The 21,580-nt window shown below is 37.7% G+C and overlaps 1 protein-coding gene and 1 long non-coding RNA gene across 3 annotated transcripts in view; one reads left to right on the forward strand and one right to left on the reverse strand.

The window, feature by feature from the left end:
* LOC123624801 (mitochondrial poly(A) polymerase) overlaps positions 1-11,451 on the reverse strand; it is a 27,861-nt gene extending 16,410 nt beyond the window's left edge. The window contains exons 1-4 of the mRNA XM_045532950.1: positions 11,253-11,451; positions 4,794-4,966; positions 3,535-3,768; positions 807-1,031 (exon numbers count right to left, since the gene is read on the reverse strand). Coding sequence (XP_045388906.1) covers positions 807-1,031; positions 3,535-3,768; positions 4,794-4,966; positions 11,253-11,409 — 789 coding nt within the window. The 5' untranslated portion in view covers positions 11,410-11,451. The remainder of the gene's footprint in view (positions 1-806; positions 1,032-3,534; positions 3,769-4,793; positions 4,967-11,252) is intronic.
* Positions 11,111-20,087, forward strand: LOC123624809. 2 transcript variants are annotated; one of them, XR_006730225.1, is made up of 3 exons: positions 11,111-11,470; positions 12,356-12,433; positions 19,038-20,087. It is a non-coding gene; the product is annotated as an uncharacterized LOC123624809 (long non-coding RNA). The 2 variants fall into 2 exon arrangements; XR_006730224.1 differs by having other exon boundaries at positions 11,111-11,440.
* Positions 20,088-21,580: the final 1,493 nt, after the last annotated feature.

Genomic DNA, 21,580 nt, shown 5'->3' on the forward strand with positions numbered 1-21,580 from the left:
ACTTATATATAGGAATTTAATATTTAATACTGCAAATTACTGGGGGAATATTTCTATTCAACAAATGAATTAAGTGGCCATTACAAAAAATAAACTAGACCCCTAGTTTAGTCCTAAAACCACAGTAATTTCAACACAGATCAAAGACTTAAATGTAAACAGTACATCAGTCAAGTAATAGAAGACAATCTTAGAGCGGTGAAGGATTCTCTAAGCATGACACAAAAGTACAGAAGACACAAAAGTAATATGATTGCACAAAAATTAAAACCATATTAAGACAAAGCATACATTCACTACTAGATAAGACAAAATAGAACACGTCACACAAAGGGCTAATTTATGAAGGGTTTATACAAATGAAGAGAGGTAACCCACCCAATTCTAAAAACGGGCAAAAAAGACAAAAAATTAACAGAAGAAATAAAATGGCTAGGAAACATAGTAAAAGATGCTCATGTTTTCTAGAAGCTAAAATAGAAATTAAAACAGCAATGAGATTTTTCATTTTTCAATCTGGCAAAGTTGACAATCAGCATTAGTAGGCATGGGGAAACATGTATATACTGTCCGTGGGAATGTAAATGAGGACAGTCTCAAAACTCCTGAGTTCAAGCGATCTTCCTACCTTAGCCTCCCAGAGTGCTATGATTACAGGTGTGCGCCACGGCGCCTGGCCTAGACCTTATTCTTTAACCACAACATTTATGAAGTTTACAAATCAGTAATTATAATTGTATTAAGTCCAAAGATTTCCCTCTTCTAATTTCTTAAGTTTAAATTACAGTAGTCTAAAGAAATACTACCTTGTGAGTGCCAAGTTTTCCAATTTCATCTAGATCCAAAAACATGTCCAAATCACATCCTAATTTCCCAAAAGTGTTCACTGAAGAGCCAAAGGGTCTGACTATACAATCTGGAAAATATGCAGCTGCTATATCTTCAATAAGAGAACAGGTGAGATATCGGAGCCTAGTGTTCTCCTCCGTTAGTTCGAATTCCTTCAGGAGAGTGTTCAGCTGATCATCTACCTAGCTGGCCAAGACAAAAACAAAAAAATATAGAAAATGTACAGGTCATATAAAATAATTGCCACTTTATTTGTAAAGATTTGATGGCTTTAGAGACCCACCTTAAAAACATGCAATTTTTTCTTCAGCCTTAAAAGTGGATTCTTAAAGAATACTCTTTACAAAGCACCAAGGAGTGACACTAGCAAAATAAAAGTTAGCTAGAATTAAAACTATCACTTTATGTAAGCAATGAGCATAATGTATTGTTTCAGGAAAATGAAAGTAGTTAAGTGCTCCAGAAGAGGTCAAAACCACCACTAGCTGGACATTTTAAACTCAGGAGCTAGGGAGACCAATGTTAAAGGAGAAGAAACACTACAAATAAGCAACAATTCAAGTAATGAAGGCCCAAGATCTCTTAGTTTCTTAGAATGACAATCCTGTACATTCATTACAAGATTGGTGCTAAAAATGATCACATTTTAACCAGGCATGGTGGCTCATACTTGTAATCCCAGCACTTTGGGAGGCCCAGGCAGGAGGATCACTTGAAGCCAGGAGTTCGAGATCAGCCTGGGCAACACAGTGAGACCCCAGCTCTACAAAAATCAAAAAATTAGGTAGGCATGGTGGTGCGTGTCTGTAGTCCCAGCTACACAGGAGGCTGAGGCAAGGGGATCACTTGAGCCTAGGAGTTTGAGGCTGCAGTGAGCTAATGACGGCACCACCACACTCTGGCCTGGGCAACAGGGAAAGACCCTGTTTCTTAAAAAAAAATTTAAAAAGATCACATTTTGAAACTGTGCACTGAAGTTGAATATTTCCAGTAAAAATGCACAGCTTCAAATTCCCTATTCAAAAACAATATCGGAAATAACTGAATTAAGCATTGAACTCAAAAATAAATGAACAAATGAATGAATGAATGTAAAGAAAATGTGTAAGGTTAGAAGCAAAAATTTTAAAAAGTAGAAAACCAAACCAAACCAAAAAAAAAAAAATACCATTTTGATAAATAAAACCATGAATTAATTGTCTGAATGGATTACCTAAACATTTAACAAATCTGAGGAAGAAACACCAAGACAAATATAAATAATATAGGACATTCTGTGAGCTAGGCTGATGCCACGGCACTCACTCTAGCCCAGGCAACAAAGCGAGAGACTCTGTCTCAAAAAAAAAAAAAAAAAAATATAGGACAAAGAAAAGAGAAAGTCAGAAATAAGATATTTAAAAATTTATGGAATACCATGGACAATTTTATGTCATAATTGTTGGGAAAAAAAAAGAAAACCTAAATTGTCCAAAAAGGCCAAAAACTTTGAAAGAATATGGTCCCCTCTGAGGAGTACAAGTGGGATGGGATGGGGGGGTTCGGGGAGTGGAGAAGGATTACTTTCACTTCATATAGTCTGTAGTTTGAATTTTTTAAAGCAATCCATTTATTAACAGATGCTAGAACTGTAATCAAAATAGCAAAACAAATGTACTAATGTATTTTTTAAAATATACCTTGACTAAGTAAGGTTTATGCTGTGAATGCAAGAATGGCTTTACATGAGGAAATCAACCCAAGGAAAAGAAGTCATTTTATCAAAAAGACACCTGCACTGAAATGTTTACTGCAACACAATTCACAATCACAAAGATGTGCAATCAACCCAAGTGCCCATCAATTCATCAGTGGGTTAACAAAATGTGGTATGTACACACCATGGGGTACTACTCAGCCATAAAAAAGAATACATTCATGTCTTTTCCATATTTGGATGAAACTGGAGACCATTATCCTAAGTGAAGTATCTCAGGAATGGAAAAACAAACACCACATGTACTCTCTAATAACTGGTAACTAATCAATGGGTACAGAGAGATGTTAAAGTCATTGAGAATCAAGAAGTGGGGAGGGGGAGAAGGGGAGCGGTAAAAACCTATCAGGTACAATGAACACTATTTGGGGTGATGTGCACACTAACAGCCCTGACTCAAGCATTATAAAAGCTATCCATGTATAAAAACATTTGTACCCCCTTAATATTTTGAAATTCAAAAAAAAAGACAAAAGGAGAAAAACCATATGATAATCTCATATGCCAGTTATGACTTTACCAGTAATCCATGTCTCCCTGAAATGTATAAAACCAAACTGTAACCCAACCACAGTGAGTCCACTTGCTCAAGGCTACTTGGGCATGGCTCTGGGTCATGGTCCTCAAATTTGGCTCAGAATAAATCTATTTAAAATTAAAAAAAAAAAAAAAAGATAATCTCAAATGGCAAAACTCAACATCTACTCGATGTGTTGAACCAGATGAAATTCTAAGAAAGCTAGAATAAAACTTTCCTTCATAATGCATCCATCACCACTATCCATCCCCATAACTCTTTTCACCTTGTAAAACTGAAGATCTATGCGCATTAAACAATAATGTAGTTTGAATATTTTATAGGAATATTTAAAATATCTAAAATAACATCATACGTATTTTTAAAAGTTGAAGTATACTTAAAAACTTACACTTTCTGCATAATGAAGTAATTCAAAAAGCTTCTTGCTTGAAGGAGGTAACTGATCACTAGACTGTACACATGATTTTTCAGAAGTCTGGTTTGATGGATTCTTTAATTTTAAATTGAAGAAACGTGACCTGAATGGAATTGCAGCTTCCATGCCCATGCTTGGAGTACGAGTTCCATTCTGCAGTGAACTTATACTTTCCTTCTGGCAAAATTCTACCACAGCATAGAGACCCTACACCAAAAACATTAAGAAAAAACAATACATTTTATGATACATTTAATATACTATTTTAGTTCATATTTTAAAACAATTATAATGCTACAAAATATCACTTTTTAAAATTTACAAATAATATGATTCTAACATGAACATTGGTTTTACTCATTATAAGAAGATTAAGAAAAGGAACACTATAAAGTGATAAGTAAAAAAAAGCTGAAAAGAATGCTGAAATAGGAAATTAAAAGGCAAAACAAAGATTCCCCTCCCATTGGCCTTTATCCCCAAAATAATGGGACTAAAGTATTCACACAATGAAATCAGTCATAAATTACTTATGATTCTAAAATACTGCTATAAGGATTTCTATACTCATATCCAAAAAAAAAAACAAAAAACCAAACTCATTAAAGGAATTTAGATAAGCATTCAAATGTTTATAGCAGCACAATTGACAACTGTGAAGACATGGAAACAACCCAAGTGCCCATCAATACATGAGTGGATTAATAAAATGTAGTATATGTACACCAAGGAGTACCATTCAGCCATAAAAAAAAAAAAAAACGGTGAACTAATAATACCTCTTGTATTAACCTGGATGGAACTGAAGACCATTCTTCCAAGTGAAGTATCACAAAGAACAGAAACACAAACCACATATACTCACCATTAAATTGGAATTAATCAATCAACATTTATGTGCACATGCGGAACACTCATCAGAAATGAAGCAGGTGGAAGGGGGTAGGAGGGGACAGGTAAATTCATATCTAACTGGTACAATGTACACTATCTGGGCGATGTACACAGTTATAAGTTTGACTCAAATGGCACAGAAGCAATTTATGTAACCAAAACATTTGTACCCCCATATCATTCTGAGATTAAAATAACAAGAAATTTAGATAAGGAAAGATGGAGGGTATCAAGAAAATCTAATTCACCATATTACAAAAGACAATAGCAAAAAATAATGGAGACCTCTATCCTTCAAAAGCATGAACATTAAGTTAGATTGTTTTTCAAATACTTACAAAGCTTTCATAGAAGAAATGATTGTTAATAGGTCCATGATGGGATAAATATTTAAGAAACTTTTTTTCACTGACTTTATTTGGGCAATGTATTAAAACAGTCCGCTGTGCCTGTTCTCGTCTTTCTTTTTGCACCTCAAAAAATCTCTTTTTGGAAGTCTTGTCTTCAGAGCCTATGAATAAGACAAAAATATTTCTACCCCACACACAAGTAAAATTTAAAACATATTCTGATAAGGTATACAAAGATTTTATGTACGACTAAAAACAACTTCACCCTAATCTTGTTATTTTTTCTTGTCTTCCTTTATGAGGGTTAAGCTATACTACAGTAGTCCCCCTTTATCCACAGGGGATACGTGCCAAGACACTCAGTGGATGTCTAAAACTGCAGACATTACCAAATCCTATACAGACTAAGTGTTTTCCTATACATACATACCTATGATAAAGTTTAATTTATAAATTAGGCACAGTAAGAGATTAACGACAATAATAATGAAACAGAACAATTATAACAATATATTGTAATAATAGTTACATGCATGTGGTCTTTATCTCTCAAGATATCTTATACTATACTCCCCTACTTTCAGACCACAGTTAACTGTGGGTACTGGAACTGCGGAAAAGGGGGACTACTGTACTTTGAAAGTTCATTTGACGACTCTCCTGGAACTATCATTAAAATTGTCCACATTCTCTGTTTTGATTTACTGTACTTGATGCATAGTGCTGAAAACAGAGAGCTCTACAAAATTTTAAAAGCAAAACCAGGAAAGTAAAATCACTAATTTAACACTTTGACAAATAAGAACACATAAAACCTGTGCAAACTATAACATTCCAAACCCTAAAAGAAATTATTACAAGCCTGAATGTAGTGAGATAATAAGTTTAGAAATTCAATATATGTAAGTTACTAAGGTTTTTGTCAAAGGTCTTGATCTGGCTTAAACACCAAATTACCAACTTTCATGTGCTCCATATCACAGGAAATTCAAAGAATTTAAAACCTAACTTCTGCCCATGAAGAGCGCATGGTAATTTTACTAAGGAAAGAGAGGGGCTAGGAGTTTGAAGAGAGAATGAAGACAAGAGTTGTGATAGTCAAGAATTAAATATTAACAACCCCCTGCCACAATGGGAAGATCAACAAATGAACTAAATATAAAGAAAAAAATAATCACTCAAGTTCTAAGAGCATATTAAAGCCAAACAATAAATGTTAACAACTCATTTTTTTCCCAAGATATTTAACTTCCAGTTGGGTAGCTTAAAGTACTTCTTTTGAAAGTCTGGAATGGTAGATTCTGGAGCTTATAAACCACCAAGTCTGATATCAATTGCCTCAACAAAATACCACAGATTAAATAGCACAGAAAATGTAAATGATGTACAGAATCAGCAGAAACTTTTAGCCTCATTTTATTACAAAAGGCTATAAAACTGATGGATCAAGGAAATACTCCAAACACACATCTTAATTTCAGCAAACTCCAAGACAACCTCAGGGACAAGACAGAGAAATATGGGTTAATGACAGTAGGAGGGTTAGGGTTTTCACCTAAACTGTGTTCCTTTGTATCAGCCTTGGGGCAAGTCTCTAATGGCATACCACAGAACTCTTGGCCCTGACAAGCTCAATATTTTCAACAAGTGATCAAACACATATTGAACATCTTTCCTATGCTTGCTGTACTAGATGCTGAAAATATATCTCCTAAATATGTGCCCTCACCTCCATTCTCAATGACAATTCTTTAACAACAATCTCTTATTTCAGGCCCATATCACAATAACCAGACTCCTAAACTAGTCTCATTCATTCTAGTCTTGTCCCTCTCAAGCCATTCTCCACATTGCTGCCAAAGTGATCTTTATAAAATGATCTTCTTTAAAAAATCTTATGCTGGGTGCAGTGACTCACGCCTGTAATCCTAGCACATTGGGAGGTCCAGGCAGGAGGACTGCTTGAGGCCAGGAGTCTGAGATCAGCCTGAGCAAGTACGAGAGCAAGATCCCATCTCTACAAAAAACAGAAAAATTAGCCAGCTGTGGAGGTGGATGCCTGTAGTCCCAGCTACTCAGGAGGACTGCTTGAGCCCATGAGCTTGGGGTTGCAGTGAGCTGTGATGACACCACTGTACTCTAGCCCCGCGACAGAGTGAGATCTTGTCTCCAAGGGAAAAAAAAAAGTCTTATTCTTTAAATTCCCTGCTTAAAATCCTTTAATAGCTTCCGCACTGCCTTTAAGATGAACTCTAAACTCCATATGGGTATAAAGTTTTTGGCACCATGTCCCATGTCCCCTCTTCCATGTCAATTTCTACCATTTCTGCCCTTTCACATGTGGTACTCCGCACACAATATTCTCACAGACTATGAAATCTCTCTTCTTCCCTCTGGCTGGGATGCCCACCCTCTCATTTTCTGTCTGGCAAACTCCCACTCATCCTCCAAATCTTGCTCAGGTCTGTGAAGATTTCTCAATCTCCATGGTAGAATCTCTTCCACCTCTGTATTACCTTACTTTAACATCTATGAAAGAATGTAATTCATAGTTTTATCTTTATTTAACAATATAGAAGAATTTCTTCATCCATACTGAGGACAGGGATTATTCTCATTCAATTTGATCTAGTCTATTGACTGTCCTTTTTCCAATCGGCCCATATTTCCTTCTCTTTTTATGCCATAGGCTCCGCCTGTATACCTCACCACTTTTTCAGTTGTAATTACCACCTATACATTCTTGTCTTTGATTTTCACTCTGAGACTAATGTCCAACTGCTTATTGTAAAAGTTGAACACTATAAAATTTTATAAAGTATAAATCCTCCCCTAGTCCTCTTACACTAATAGCCAACCATTAAGTTTTATACTTATCTTTCCAGACATTTTCAAGGCATATGTAAACATATATATTTGTATCCATAGGTAAACATCTTTGACACAATAGAAATTACTTAAATCATACTATACATCCTATTCCGTAATATGCTTTAAAAAATGTAATACACCAGGGACATCTTCCCGTGTCAGTAGATATATATTTACCTTATTTGTTTTAATAATTGTGTAAGTATTCTTGTATATATATTTACCATAGTTTAGCCAATCCTTTACTGGTAAATATTTAGGTGGTTTACCATTTTTCACTCTTACAAACAATACTGCAATGTCACCTGTCAATGTCTTTTGCACATTTATGCAAGTATATCCCTGCAGCTGGACTGCTAGGGAAGAGCAAGGACTGAGTTTTGAGACAGAGATAGAGAAGTTTGATAAAAGATGGAACAATGTGCTTCAGAAAATGAGAGAAGTACAATTTAAAGCCTTGAGCAACAGTAGATAAGAATGATGTAGACATGACAAAGTTGTGAAGAAGGGGGCAAAAAGTTGAGGCACTTTAAATTTATTGCCTTACTAAAGGCTTATCAAATCTATAAACAACAGTTGAAAGGAATAACTAAAAAGTGCTAATATTTTGTCACAGGCTAAATTTGCAATGTTCTTGATAATATAATATGGTAAGCATAAACTAACAAAAATTAACTGAATACTGTTCTGTATTTAGAATTAAAAACAAAATAAAGACACAAGCACATAATGGGGGAAAAAATTAACCTAACAGTTCTATAAAAGAGGCCCAGAAGTTTGATTTGATGAAACTCAAAATGTGTCAAAGGAATGACTTAACTTCTGAGGTGAGGATAGGGAGAGAACACATATATATAAAACTTCAGGATTTATTAAAACAAATGTTATTAAAAATCCAAATTCAAGGGATAATAGCACTTCTTTGCCTTTAGTGGTCAGGCCACATAGGGAGTGTATGTTCTGCTCTGGACGTAAGGGATAGGAAGGATATTAAGGAGCCAGAGAGCATCCAAATGGGAGTAACAAGAAGTCCAGAAACTCTTAACAGAGAATTACCATAAAGTGGGGATTGGCAGACTGGAAAAAACTAATGAGAACCTGAGAGCTGAGTGCTGTCTTCAAATACAAGACAGCACCTTCTCTCTGAGTGGCACTATATAGTTTTCCAAGTACTGTCATGTATATACTTTCTTCTGAATCACACAATAACCTTTTAAGATAAACAAGGCAGGTATCATTACAGGTGAGAAAACTGCACAAAGTCAAGCATCTAATAAGTCGGGTAGCTTCCTGCAGAGTTTAGCTGTTGTTTGGTTGCCTGCAACCCATCCTCCCCTTGTTCTGGTAACAGCACACCCTTGCTTATGAAAAATCACTCTATGTGGCTGTGGTTGGGCCTGCCACACTCAGCCTGGCTCCATTAGATGGGCCAGGATTATCAGACTGGGGTTACCTCCTCTTGATCCAAAGGGTGGGCATGTGATCAAAGCTCTTTCTTGAATTTTTTCAAATTCAGGTAGAAGATTATTTTATTCTTTCCTTTTGAGACAGCTACAAGCAAGTGAACATGGAGCTTCTGGCAATCATCATGCATCATCAACACCCCCGTGTAGAAGAATCTGAGGTTATAAGGCCACTAAGCAATAACTAAGGAAAATAACAGTATCTCACAATGACCACATCAATCCAGCTGACCTTAAAACGGATATGTATATCTCTTTACAGAGTTTGTTACATGAATTGGTATATACTCCCTTTCCTACTTAATATATGTTAAGTTTCTGTCACCTGCATCTAAAAGAATCCTGAATAATAGACTATACACACTCAGTCTCTTTTTACTACAGCTCTTTCCATTACTTACATGAAAGCTATGTCAAAACTAAGACCAACATGAAAATGAGAAACTGGATTTTAACTCATTATAAACATTTTTCAACCATTAGAGCCTGACCAAAAATGGAATTAGCTAATTTATGAGAAAGTGTGTTCCTTGTTATTAGAAAATATTGCTAGGAATGTTTTGGCAATGAGTTCTCACACAGAGTGAAAAACTGAATTGGATATTCCTCAGGTTCCTTCCAATTATAAAATTATATGCTTCTAAAGGTAGCTACCTTCTTCCCTCTTTAAAAATGGTTAAAAAAAATTCAAATGAGGATTTTGTTACTTGTTATGCCCCACAAGAGCCCCTGAATATTTAGTCAGTTATATTACTCAAATGACATACCATGAAACATTTCCTTAGGGAAGAAAAACAACAAAGCTATAGTAAATGAAGAGTACAGCCTTCGAATCAACCACAGTGTGTTTTATTCTTACCTTTCCCACTGCATAGCTGTGTAAATATGAGCTATTCAACTTATACTAGCCTGATTCTTCATCTATAAAATGGAGTAATAATAATCCCTTCCATGCCTACTCCACAGGGTTGTTTTAGGTCTTAAGGAGCACATGAAAATACTCTCAAACTTAAACCACTATATAAATGTTACACTACAACAGCTTCTTTAGCAGAATCCTTACTCAAATTTTCAGAGTTACTTAGCAATTTTCAACAGAAGCATCTTCTACTAAATATGATCCAATCAATATTTCAATGAAATGTCATATACAGTAATATTTCTCACTCTCTGTCAATATAATCTTTCATACAGTCTGAAGACAGCAATTTAAGAAAAAATATTTTACTTTTTTTTTTTTTAGCATACTTTAGAAGTGTTCCCAAAATCAACTTCATTTCTTAAACCTATAGCTCCAAGGAATGATAGAAATCAATACATTTTGTTTGACAGTTTGACTCAGGTCTAAATTGAGCTAAGGTATTGTTGCACAAGTTATTTAGCTCTTTGAACCTCTTTCTATATCAGTACAACGGAAACAGTGATACATTTAATGCAAGACAATTTTAAGAACTGTAAATGCCACACACACGCTCTTGGGTCACAAGGGGGGTTCAGTAATAGTGAACTTCCTAATACACAAAGCAACACAGAAATTTAGAACATCCGTGGGACAGCCTGTTCCAGTGGATGTAAACCTGTTACCAGACTGATTTTGCTCAAAATGGACAAAAGAATAAAGTAAACGGCAGTAAATTTCATAAGTAAAACCCTAAGTCTACGATATACTGGTTATTCATTAGGCTGGAGTTGGCCTCTAGCAACATGTATCAAAATTAGAAATCTAGTGTATCAAAATTAGACATAAATGTGAATAATGAAGCAACCGACTCGTGTAGCATTATTATTACTGGGGACACTATTTCGTCAAATTGTAAAATGCTAGCAAACTGTGCCTTTGACTTAAACTTCACAGAGATTTGAACAGTTTCTTTCTGTACACCGGAGTCGCCCGGAAGAAACGTCACAAACACCCCACTTTTACATCAGCAACGGCCGCGACTCTAACTTCCCTTAGTGTGATCAGAGCACGGGACACAGCCTCACGCTCTTGCCCAAGGTTCCACAGCCGTTTCCACAACCACACGTTCGCCCGCAGTCCCTGCCTCTTCCCTCTTCCCTCGCCCGCTGCGGGACGGGGCAACAGAGTAAACTGAGGCCACGGCGCCATCACCTGTCTCCGCGCTCCCCGAAAGTGGCTCTTCTCTCTGGAGGTCTTCGGCCACAGTTCCTGGGCAACAGAGAAGCCTGAAGTTAGGACGCTGGACTCGACTTCTCCTCTGGGCGCATAGTGGCAAGCGTGCCAGCAGCCCCACGCCGCGCGCCGCCATTGTCAGAGCAGCAGACGCACGGAGCCGAAAGGTCAGCGTGCTTCCGCGCATGCACTCTGAGGTGAAAGGAATGGGAGCCCTTGAGGGTCAAACTAGGCGAAAGACGTTCGCTTTATAGAAATAGAAGGAGATGTGAAGCTGCGGCCATAAAAAGACGTTTGAGCTTTCAAATTGTTAGAGCCAGATTCCCTCGGCCCCGGGAACAGAATGACAGAGTCACTGAGGCTGTAAAAGGCAAAGGAGTTTATTGACTAGTTCGAACTAGGGTCCAAGCCCCGAGCACCAACGCAGTGGTCTCTTTCTATGGGCAGGGACCCCGCGCAGCGGGAGTACAGGTCTTTTATATATTTTTTTTTTTTTTTAGCTCTTTATCGCAACCAAGCGTTAAGCAAGCAAGCCTTGTATACAAAAGCGGACTTTGGCTGTTAGCTATAAGTTAGGCAAGCAGGCCTTGTATACAAAAGCGGACTTTGGCTATTAGCTATAAATTAAGCAAGCAGGCCTTGTATACAAAAGCGGACTTTGGCTATTAGCTATAAATTAAGCAAGCAGGCCTTGTATACAAAAGCGGACTTTGGCTATTAGCTATAAATTAAGCAAGCCATCACAGAATTAACTAAAATGTTGTTTCAGTCCTGTTCTACAAAATATGTTTTGCTTCCACTCCCCACAGTTCTCTAAATGAAGAGCCCTATCGGGCTCCTACCCTGTCAAATACCGTCCAGAAAGTAAGTTCATGAGGAAGGAGCACAGAACTGGGAGTCAGGAATCTAGACACACACACAAATTACCTAACCTGTACAAGAGAAAGAATTTAACGTGATCTGAATTTAAGCGTTTGTATGTCTCATTCAAAACTCACCGCACCATTTACTTGTGAGGTAAGTGGTGATATTCCCCTTTTACAGAGTTTAACTACCTGTCACAGTTTATTCTCATTTTACAGAAGAGGAAACTGAATGAGGCGCACAAGTCAGACCCCCAAGTCCAACTTGCAGTGCTATTGCTTTGTCCTCTACAAAAGGTGGGTTTTGAACACAAAAATGTTACCATCCTCATAGGTTTGTATGACTGTACAATGAGTTATATGACTGGCTCAGTTTTGCATTTGTCTCCCCTCCCCCCCCCCGAAAAGTATATACAATTAAAAAAATATATTTTTAAAAAAAGAAATGTGGAGGTCACTGATATTCTTAATAAGAGCAGTTTCAATGGAGAAATGGATATGAAAACCTGATTGGAGTAGTTTCAAGTGCAAATGAGAGAAACGAAATTACTCTGGAAAGTATAGAAAATTATTTTAGAGATTTTACTATAAAAGTGAATAGAGAAATGGGGCCTAAAGAAACAGCATGTTTGTTATGTTGATCAAATTATTCAAGAGAGATGGAAGGTAGGTGTCAGGGGAAAAAGAAGAGGAAATTGCAGAGCTGTGTCCCTGAGTAGGTCTTGTAAGGGCATGGAGTCTAGTTCCCAAGTGGAGGAACTCAATCTAGGGGTGAGGGCTATACAGAGATGAAGTAGGTAGCTGGTATATTTGTCAAATAAGTGACTATCAGCCCATCACAACAGCAAGGTATTTGCCCCAGGAAATTCCACCTGGTGACCTGGCATCATGGGACTTTTCCTGACCCCCTTTGTGTGGAGGATAAGCCCACTGGGTTGCAGTCTAGAACATTAAAGTCTGGGCTTAAGTGCTGACTTGTTATGATTCCCTGAAGACTGTTGCAACAATTATTTTACTTGGAACCATTTTTAATGTGATATATGAGGAAACTAACTCAAATTCATGTAAATTTAAAATGCACATGCATGCCTTTTATCCAACATTTCCACTTCTAGGAATGTATCTTGTGGATACAGACGAGTGTGCAATGTTATATGTAGAAAGATGTTCTCTGCAGCGTTGTTTTGTTTTGTTGTTGTTTTTGTTTTGATTTGAGACAGAGTCTTGCTCTGTTGCCTAGGTAGAGTGCAATGGTATCATCATAGCACACTGCAACCTCTAACTCCTGGGCTCAAGTGATCCTCCTGCCTCAGCCTCCTGAGTAGCTGAAACTACAGGCACATACCACCACGCCCGGCTAATTTTTTCTATTTTTAATAGAGATGGGGTCTTGCTCTTGCTTAGGCTGGTCTCCAACTCCTGACTTCAAGTGATCCTCCCACCTCGGCCTCCCAGAGTGCTAGGGTTACAGGCGTGAGTCACCGTGCCCGGCCCCTGCAGCATTATTTGTAATAGCAGAAAAGTGGAAACAACTTAAACATAGGTCATTGGCTACATAAACTAGGGTACAGACATGTTATGGAACTTTCTTCCCCTATTCCAAAGAGTGATGTACCTTGTCAAGAGGGTACCTCCAGCATGGGAAAACTTTAAATTTTTATTTCATATAATTCTAAATTAGAAATATTTTTGATAACAAGCATATACCAATATATTAATTTTGTCAGACACAAATATGTTGAAAATAAATTTTTTAAATTAAATTATATGTAATTGAAAATTATACTTCAAGGATAATGGTAATGTTTTATTTTTTAAATTGTGTGGTAGGGTCACAGGTATTCGTATTAGAATTCTTCTAACTGTACACATATTTATAAATATTGTTTTGCATCTACTCAATATTCTATAAGAAGTTATTCCCATGATAGCTGATTGTTTTCATGTTAATGACCACTCTTTTGAAAAGGCTACTGCAAATTAAATTTTTTCAGTGAATTCAGAATTTTGGTTAGCTGAGGTCAGTTCATTCAGGTTTCTCTACATCTATCAGTAATTGCCCATATAGATTTTCTCAAACATGAGAAGGAAGAACCAAATTCCAGGGATTGCTGAGTATTTGTTACATACGGTAGCCTTAATTGATTGGTTTACAAAGCTAACCTGTTGTTATGGATTATATTGTGTACCCCGGCCCCCCCAAAAAAAGATATGTTTGAGGTTCTAACCCCTAGTACCTCAGAATGTGACCTTATTTGGAAATAGGGTCGTTGCATATTACGTAGCTAAGATGAGGACATACTGGAGTAGGGTGGGCCCCTAATTCGATGTGAGTGGTGTTCTTATAAAAATATGGCCATGTGGAGGCAGGGACACACCAGGGGAACACTGTGTGCTGACAAAGGCAGAGAGAAGAGTTAGCAGCTGCAAGCTCCAAAATGACAAAGGTTGCCAGCAAGCCACCAGACGCTGGGCGGAGACCCGGAAGGATTTCCCCGCAAGTTTCAGAGGGAACATGCCAATGCTTTCATCTCAGGCTTCTGGCCCCCAGAACTGTGAGATAATATATTTCTGTTGTTTTAAGCCACTCAGTTTGTGGTACTTTGTTACAACAGGCCTAGAAAACTAATACACTTATAGTTATAAACATTATTTTGAAAGCAGACCATAATTATCAATCAGAGTCATTATATTTCATACCACTAAGCCAATGTATTCACCCTCTGGAAGATCCTCTCAAATACAGCTCCAGGAGTAACAGCTCACTGTTTTTTCTGTGCATTGGAAATGTCTGGAAGGATCCTCTTTAAGCTGTCAGTGGTGGCTACCTCTGAGGAAGAAAATCAGCAGCTGAGGTGCATAAAAATGAGGAACCTTTAATTCATTGATTTAAAAAAAACATTTTTTAATCATTAAAATTAAAAAAGAATCCTATGTAGATTGGTAAGTCAGTAGAGAAATAGTTAGCAAATTCTTGAATTGTGTTTATATTTCATTTGCTATCAAAAAAATACTCATTTTAAGATAAGCTAGTCTTTAGATAAAATGGGAGCATATGTGACTTATGGCTTGGGTGACCCTATATTCAGGTTGTGCCCATGTAATTATTAATAGCACCCTCTTTCACTCTCAAAAGTGTTTCAGTGTAGCTGGTAAATTATGTGGTCACATAGATAATTTTCAGATCCTAGTTGCCTGTTTGAGTCATTAAGAAGGATTTTCTTTTTTTTTTTTTTTGACACAGAGTCTCGGTCTATTGCCTGGGCTGGAGTGCCCTGACGTCAGCCTAGCTCACAGCAACCTCAAACTCCTGGGCTCAAGTGATCCTCCTGCCTCAGCCTCCCAGAGTGCTAGGATTACAGGCATGAGCCACTGTGCCCACCCAACACTATTTACTCTTGATATAATCCTTATATAACCTTATAGTTCCTGGCACATAATTTTAAAAGAATATATCTTAGTGTTGGACTCACATCTGTAATCTTAGCACTCTGGGAGGCGGAGGCGGGAGGATCTCTTGAGGCCAGGAGTTTGAGCCCAGCCTGAGCAAGAGTGAGACCTCGTCTGTAACAAAAACAGAAAAAAAATTAGCCGGATGTGGTGGCTGTAGTCCCAGCTACTCAGGAGGCCGAGGCAGGAGGATCACTTGAGCCCAGGAGTTTGAGGTTGCAGTGAGCTATCATGATGCCACTGCACTCTAGCTGGGGGGGCAACAGAGCGAGACTGTCTCAAAAAAAAGGAAGAGTAAATAGTGTTTCTGCCCTCAGAAGTCCGTCCTCTGCTGAGAACACACTAGTCAATAAGTAAGTACAGTCTAGTTAATAAAGTTAGTATATAAATTTTTAAGAGTGGTCAAACTACATTTAAAATTTATATAAAGCTTTATAATTATATATTTCAAATGTATTATAATTCAAACCAACCATTCACATCCATATCTTTGGGTTTTTATGATTTTGCTACCGATAGTGATTTTTTAAACTGTTACTTGAAGCTCTATATTTCCTCTGTTCATATACTAAAGAAGTAAAAGCTTATTTTAAAATAATATTTTCTTTTATTTAATCTTCATGAGTGGATTGTATTAATAGAAACCGTAGAATTGTGATTGATATAGTGTTCTCTGAAATAAAATTTATGAAATATGTATATTCATCTGACAAGCCAGTTGTTTAATGTATTCAAAGTGCTCATTATGTAATCACTTATGGTTGCATTTCTAAACTCTGGGCCTCCTAACTTCTCAGGCAGTTCAAGCTAGGAGATCTTTCATAAGTAACATCTCAGATTTCAGCATGCCAATCCCAATCATTCATTAAAATTCTCTCTTAGAGTTTGCTGAGAAATATAACGTACAAATAAAATTGGAAAAGTGGTTTTTCATGGTTATATTATGCAGAGAGATAGACTGTTCCTGTACCGATTGCTTAGAAATAATTGCGAACTATTTTACCAGTGCAAATATGTATGTACCCACTATATATAAATATATACTATATATAAAATGCTTAGATAATGTATAACATATCATATAAAATATATCTGATATATAATAACATACATGACATCTAAATGAGATCATCATCTTTTAATATTTAAAGCAATCACTCAGAGCCTCATGTGCAGATTGGCAGGGCCCAAATTCTCTTCCCTGAGGTCTGCTTGTCTCAGATTGTTTGAGAATCCCAGGCACAGGCTTCTGCCATCCAAATGGACAGTCCTGTGAAATACCAAGAGAAAGAATCGATAAATCTCATCCTTTCTGACGACACACACCTCTTTTGTGCTGCTGCTATTTCTATTATGGCCACATGGAGTCACTGTTGAAAACTGATGGTTTTATAAAGTGCGATGCACATTCGCCCAAAGCTGGGATGAAGACACGCAATGCTGCTGGTGTCTCAACGTCCTAATGAAAATAGCTTACATTTATTCTGAACACACTACGTGCCAGTATTGTGTTGTGTCGAATAGCACCATCTTATTTAAATGTCACACTATGCCTGTGGATGTTATTATTATTCCCATTTTATGCAAAAATTGAGAAAGGTTAAGTAAAATGACCAAGATTACAGAGTAAGTGGTGATTCCAACCCAGCTTTGACGGACTTTCTAATCACTATGATTACAAGTCCATTCCTTAAATTGTTCATGTTTTTTGACCTAGTAACTTCACTACCAGGAATGTATACTAATTGTTAATAGAAATCAATGCTGTATATAACAACAGGAAAATTAGAAGCAATCTAAAGGTCCAACATAAGGGGACTAGTTAATTTATAATCCATCCACATGTTCGACTACAAAGAGATTATATTGATTAAGTAATTAATATTAGCCAGTCATGGTTCTAAGCACCTTGTTTCTTGACTCTGTTAACTCCCATGAAATGCTAGGATACAGGTGTTATTATCACATTTCATCTGGCCTAAGACATCATCACTTTAAGACACTCCATTATTTTATGCACCACTAAGAAAAACCACCAATTAGTCTGACACTATACTTTTTAAATTCTCCCTCTTTCTCTTCGTCTCCCTCAGTCTCTAGTAAAAATATAATATTTTAACAATATTTAAAAGAAACAAAACTACAAAAGGCTCAAAGTGTAATTCAGACACTTCAGAACACATAGAGGGCTTTTGGGTAGGCCTCAAATCATGGCAAACATTCCTACTGGGACCAAAAATACTCTTTTATTCAGTGAATAAAACAGAGGTCATACCTAAAAAATTGTGTTAATTGAAAGAGCTTCATATCTTCTTCACTACCCTATGAGATCCTGTACGTAAACAAGTAGCAATGACAATTTTTTCCTTTCCCCAGTGATTTTTTTTCTAAGCAGTTGCTGCTGTGGGGACCATGAAGGATCAGTTAGATTTAAAGTCATGCACCAGTGTTGAAAGGCAAATGTTTGAAAATGTGAACATTGGCTTTTGGAATGTGACACCAATGTTCTTGCAGTTTGGCTTTGTATATTCCAAAGTAAGTTTCTTTTTTCTTTTTGGGAGACTAGAGTTGCTAAAGTTGGTCCAGAGAATTGATTCTTGTGTCAGAAGCATTTGATGAGCTTATTAAAATTTAGATTTCTGGGCTGCACTCCCAGACTTACTTCATCAGAATTTCTAGGAGTGGGATTCAGGAATCTGCATTTTTTTTTACAATGTTTTAGATATGCCAAAGCATGAGAACCACTGCTGAAGATTGTCATTACACGTAAGTGTGTGTAATCCATGGAATTCTAGATTTACTTTTTAGTTTACTTTTCTGAAGAGATTGCTTTACCACATGAAAAACATCTCATCCAAACCAGTTATTACTAAAGTTAAGCACTTTTCTCCACGGAGACCAAGTGAATGCTTTATCCTTTTTGGTTTTTTGTTTTTTTTTTTCTTTTTTGAGATAAGGTCTCTCTCTGTGGCCTGGGCTAGAGTGCAGTGGCATCATCATAGCTCACTGTAACCTCAAACTCCTGGGCTCAAGCAATCCTCCTGCCTCAGCCTCCCGAGTATCTATAGGTGTACACCACCACACCCAGCTAATTTTTCCACTTTTTGTACAGACAGGGTCTTGCTCTTGCTCAGGCTGGTCTCAAATTCCTGGCTTCAAGCAATCTTCTCGTCTCAGCATCCCAGAGTGCTAGGATTACAGGCATGAGCCACGGCACCCACCCGAATGCTTTTTTCTATGTTTGTTTCCATATTAATTTTTGACTTTGATTGCAGAGTTTTATTAATTTCGCTTATGTGTGATTTTTAATTGTGATCCCATCATTAATAAGGAGTCCTGTGAACTTAGACCCAGTAAGCCCATGAGCCCAGATGCACAGTCACCAGGACAGAATTACTCACGTCTGTGATCGCCATATTTAGTACTAACTCATGTCTTTTCTTTAAAAAAGGAAAAGAAGAAAGAAAGAAAAGATCCTTGGAGGGGGCAAGAGAGAAGCGAGATTGCCCTGCCGTGTCCTTTCCTCCGCAGGCTGCTGTACCTCCCAGAGCATCTATAACTGGCTCCCTTAGGAGATGCTCTGCCCAGCTGTCTTCCTGTGGGTAGAAGTGCCTGCCCCTGCCAGGGGGTCACAAGGCGGAAGAAACCAACCGCTAGCTGGATGGGGACCGGCACCTGGGGAAGGGCCTGATCCCTCCTCAGGATGGAGCCCACATGCTGTCTCCGTGGTAGCCACTTCTGTTTGGTCTATGGCAACCCAGCCGGGTTAGGGAGAGAAGCCTCCCAGAGAAGATTTATAGGTAAAAGCTCAAAGACACTAAAAACTAGGCTTGTTCTTATCTGTTCCAACGCACTAAAAAATGAGCGCTCTGTGGAGGTCCCAGGGACTCAAAAATATGCCTTTAAATGGACCTTTCTAAAGAAACTGTTAAGATCTCTCTAAAGCCTCTGCAAACTATGTCAGACATTCAACGGTTTCCTAGCTGGGTATTTCCTTCATAATGTCTTGTTTCTTATCAATATTAGATATTTTTCCAAGAACTCAAGGGACATTTGCAGCGGGATAATCCAGTTCACATGGTAAAGATGAAACCACTACCACAGAGCTTGTGATGCAATGCAGTAAGCGTAATAAAACAGCCACTAAATGAAACCAGAAGGTTCCGTATCTTAAAAGAAAAACCACAGTGATAAGGCTTCAACCTGCGGGGTTGGTTACCCAGGTTTCTCCACGCACTGACACGGGTTTCTGTTACTTAGTAGTTACTGTTACCATTCAGCTGGAAGAAAGCTCAACCACCAATAAGCTCTACTTGATTTCTCCAGCATCGAAGAGGTTAAATTTTTCACTCTATGTCTGTCTTTTTTCCCCTATAATCTCACTGTTTTCTACATTTAAACATTGAAATGATGACCACATTTACTAAGTATCTTGGTTTCCAAAATAAAGAAACTAAAGCTCAGAAGGATTAAATAGCTTTTCCAAATCACACAGCTAGTATAAGGCAAAAAAATAAATAAACAAATGCCATCTGTGTATTATGTAATTCTAAAACCATGTGCTTTCTTTTGCCTCAGACTTTCCATCATGGAAAAAAGATGCAAGTACTATGCAATTGATTATATTTGATGATGGTGTATTCATGGGGACTGTATAAAATGTTTCTTTATAGTATTCTTTCCTAAAAGGAGCTGCATGTTACAGTAGTAATTGACGTGCTTCGTGTGTTCGCAGAGCTGGCCTCTGGGTTGGGTTCTATTGTTTGCTAGTAACGTGATGCTAAGTTTTATCACGTATAAAGTGAAGGTGTTGGATTAAATCACCTCTAAGACCTTGGCTTACTTTGAGAATCTACCCACACCAACTACTAACAGAATTGAAGCATGGATTTAAGAGACAAACAGCTAGTCATTCATGGTGACTTTTGACTTACACCAGGTTGCTATAATCTACAGCATCATCTTCATGTAAGAGTCACATTCTCATAAAGTCCTCTCTGATCTAAGAGCATCTCTTCCCAACTCCCTTTGCTTCCTTTACCTTGTTCATTTCCTTCTTGGCACTTGTCACAAATTGTACTCTTACACATATTTGTTCACTTGTCCGGTGTGTGTCTGTCCCCCTGACTAAGCTATAGGCTCCAGGAAGGCCGTTGGGTGTGCTGCAGTCTCCAGCACCTGGAACTGTGACTGCATGTAATACACGCTCAAATACTCGTTGAATGGATGGATGAGTGAGTAGATTGCCCATAAAATATTGTAGTGGTTATTCTTTCTTCTCACCTGCAAAGTTAATATTAGAAACAGGTGCCAGAGATAAAGATAATAAAATAATGTGCATTAAAAAGAACATCAGAATGATAGTCACTAAAACATTGCCAGCAGTTATTGTTGCTCTGAGTTTTGGGATGGGGGTAAATTTCATTATCGTGATTTTCCAGAATAATTTTACTAAACGTGAATTGTATTGCAATCAGATCTAATTTTTTTTTTTTTTTTTTTTTTGAGACAGAGTCTCACTTTGTTGCCGGGGCTAGAGTGAGTGCCGTGGCGTCAGCCTAGCTCACAGCAACCTCAAACTCCTGGGCTTAAGCGATCCTACTGCCTCAGCCTCCCGAGTAGCTAGGACTACAGGCATGTGCCACCATGCCCAGCTAATTTTTTTTCTATATATATTTTTAGTTGTCCAGATAATTTTTATTTCTATTTTTAGTAGAGACGGGATCTTGCTCAGGCTGGTCTCGAACTCCTGACCTCGAGCGATCCACCTGCCTCGGCCTCCCAGAGGGCTAGGATTACAGGCGTGAGCCACGGCTGGCCTAATTTTTTAAAATGTATGAACACTTGGCATGCTCTCTAATTTGGTGTTCTTCTGGAAGCAGTTAAGGCTATAACCTGTGCATTGGGATGGGGCATCAGAAACTTCCTGAACTGTAATTAACTAGAGCCAAAAAGATGTGTCTTATTATTCCAGCCTTCTGCCCCCCAGCTCCG

This window comes from Lemur catta, chromosome 1, assembly GCF_020740605.2.
Source record: "Lemur catta isolate mLemCat1 chromosome 1, mLemCat1.pri, whole genome shotgun sequence".
NCBI lineage: Eukaryota > Metazoa > Chordata > Mammalia > Primates > Lemuridae > Lemur > Lemur catta.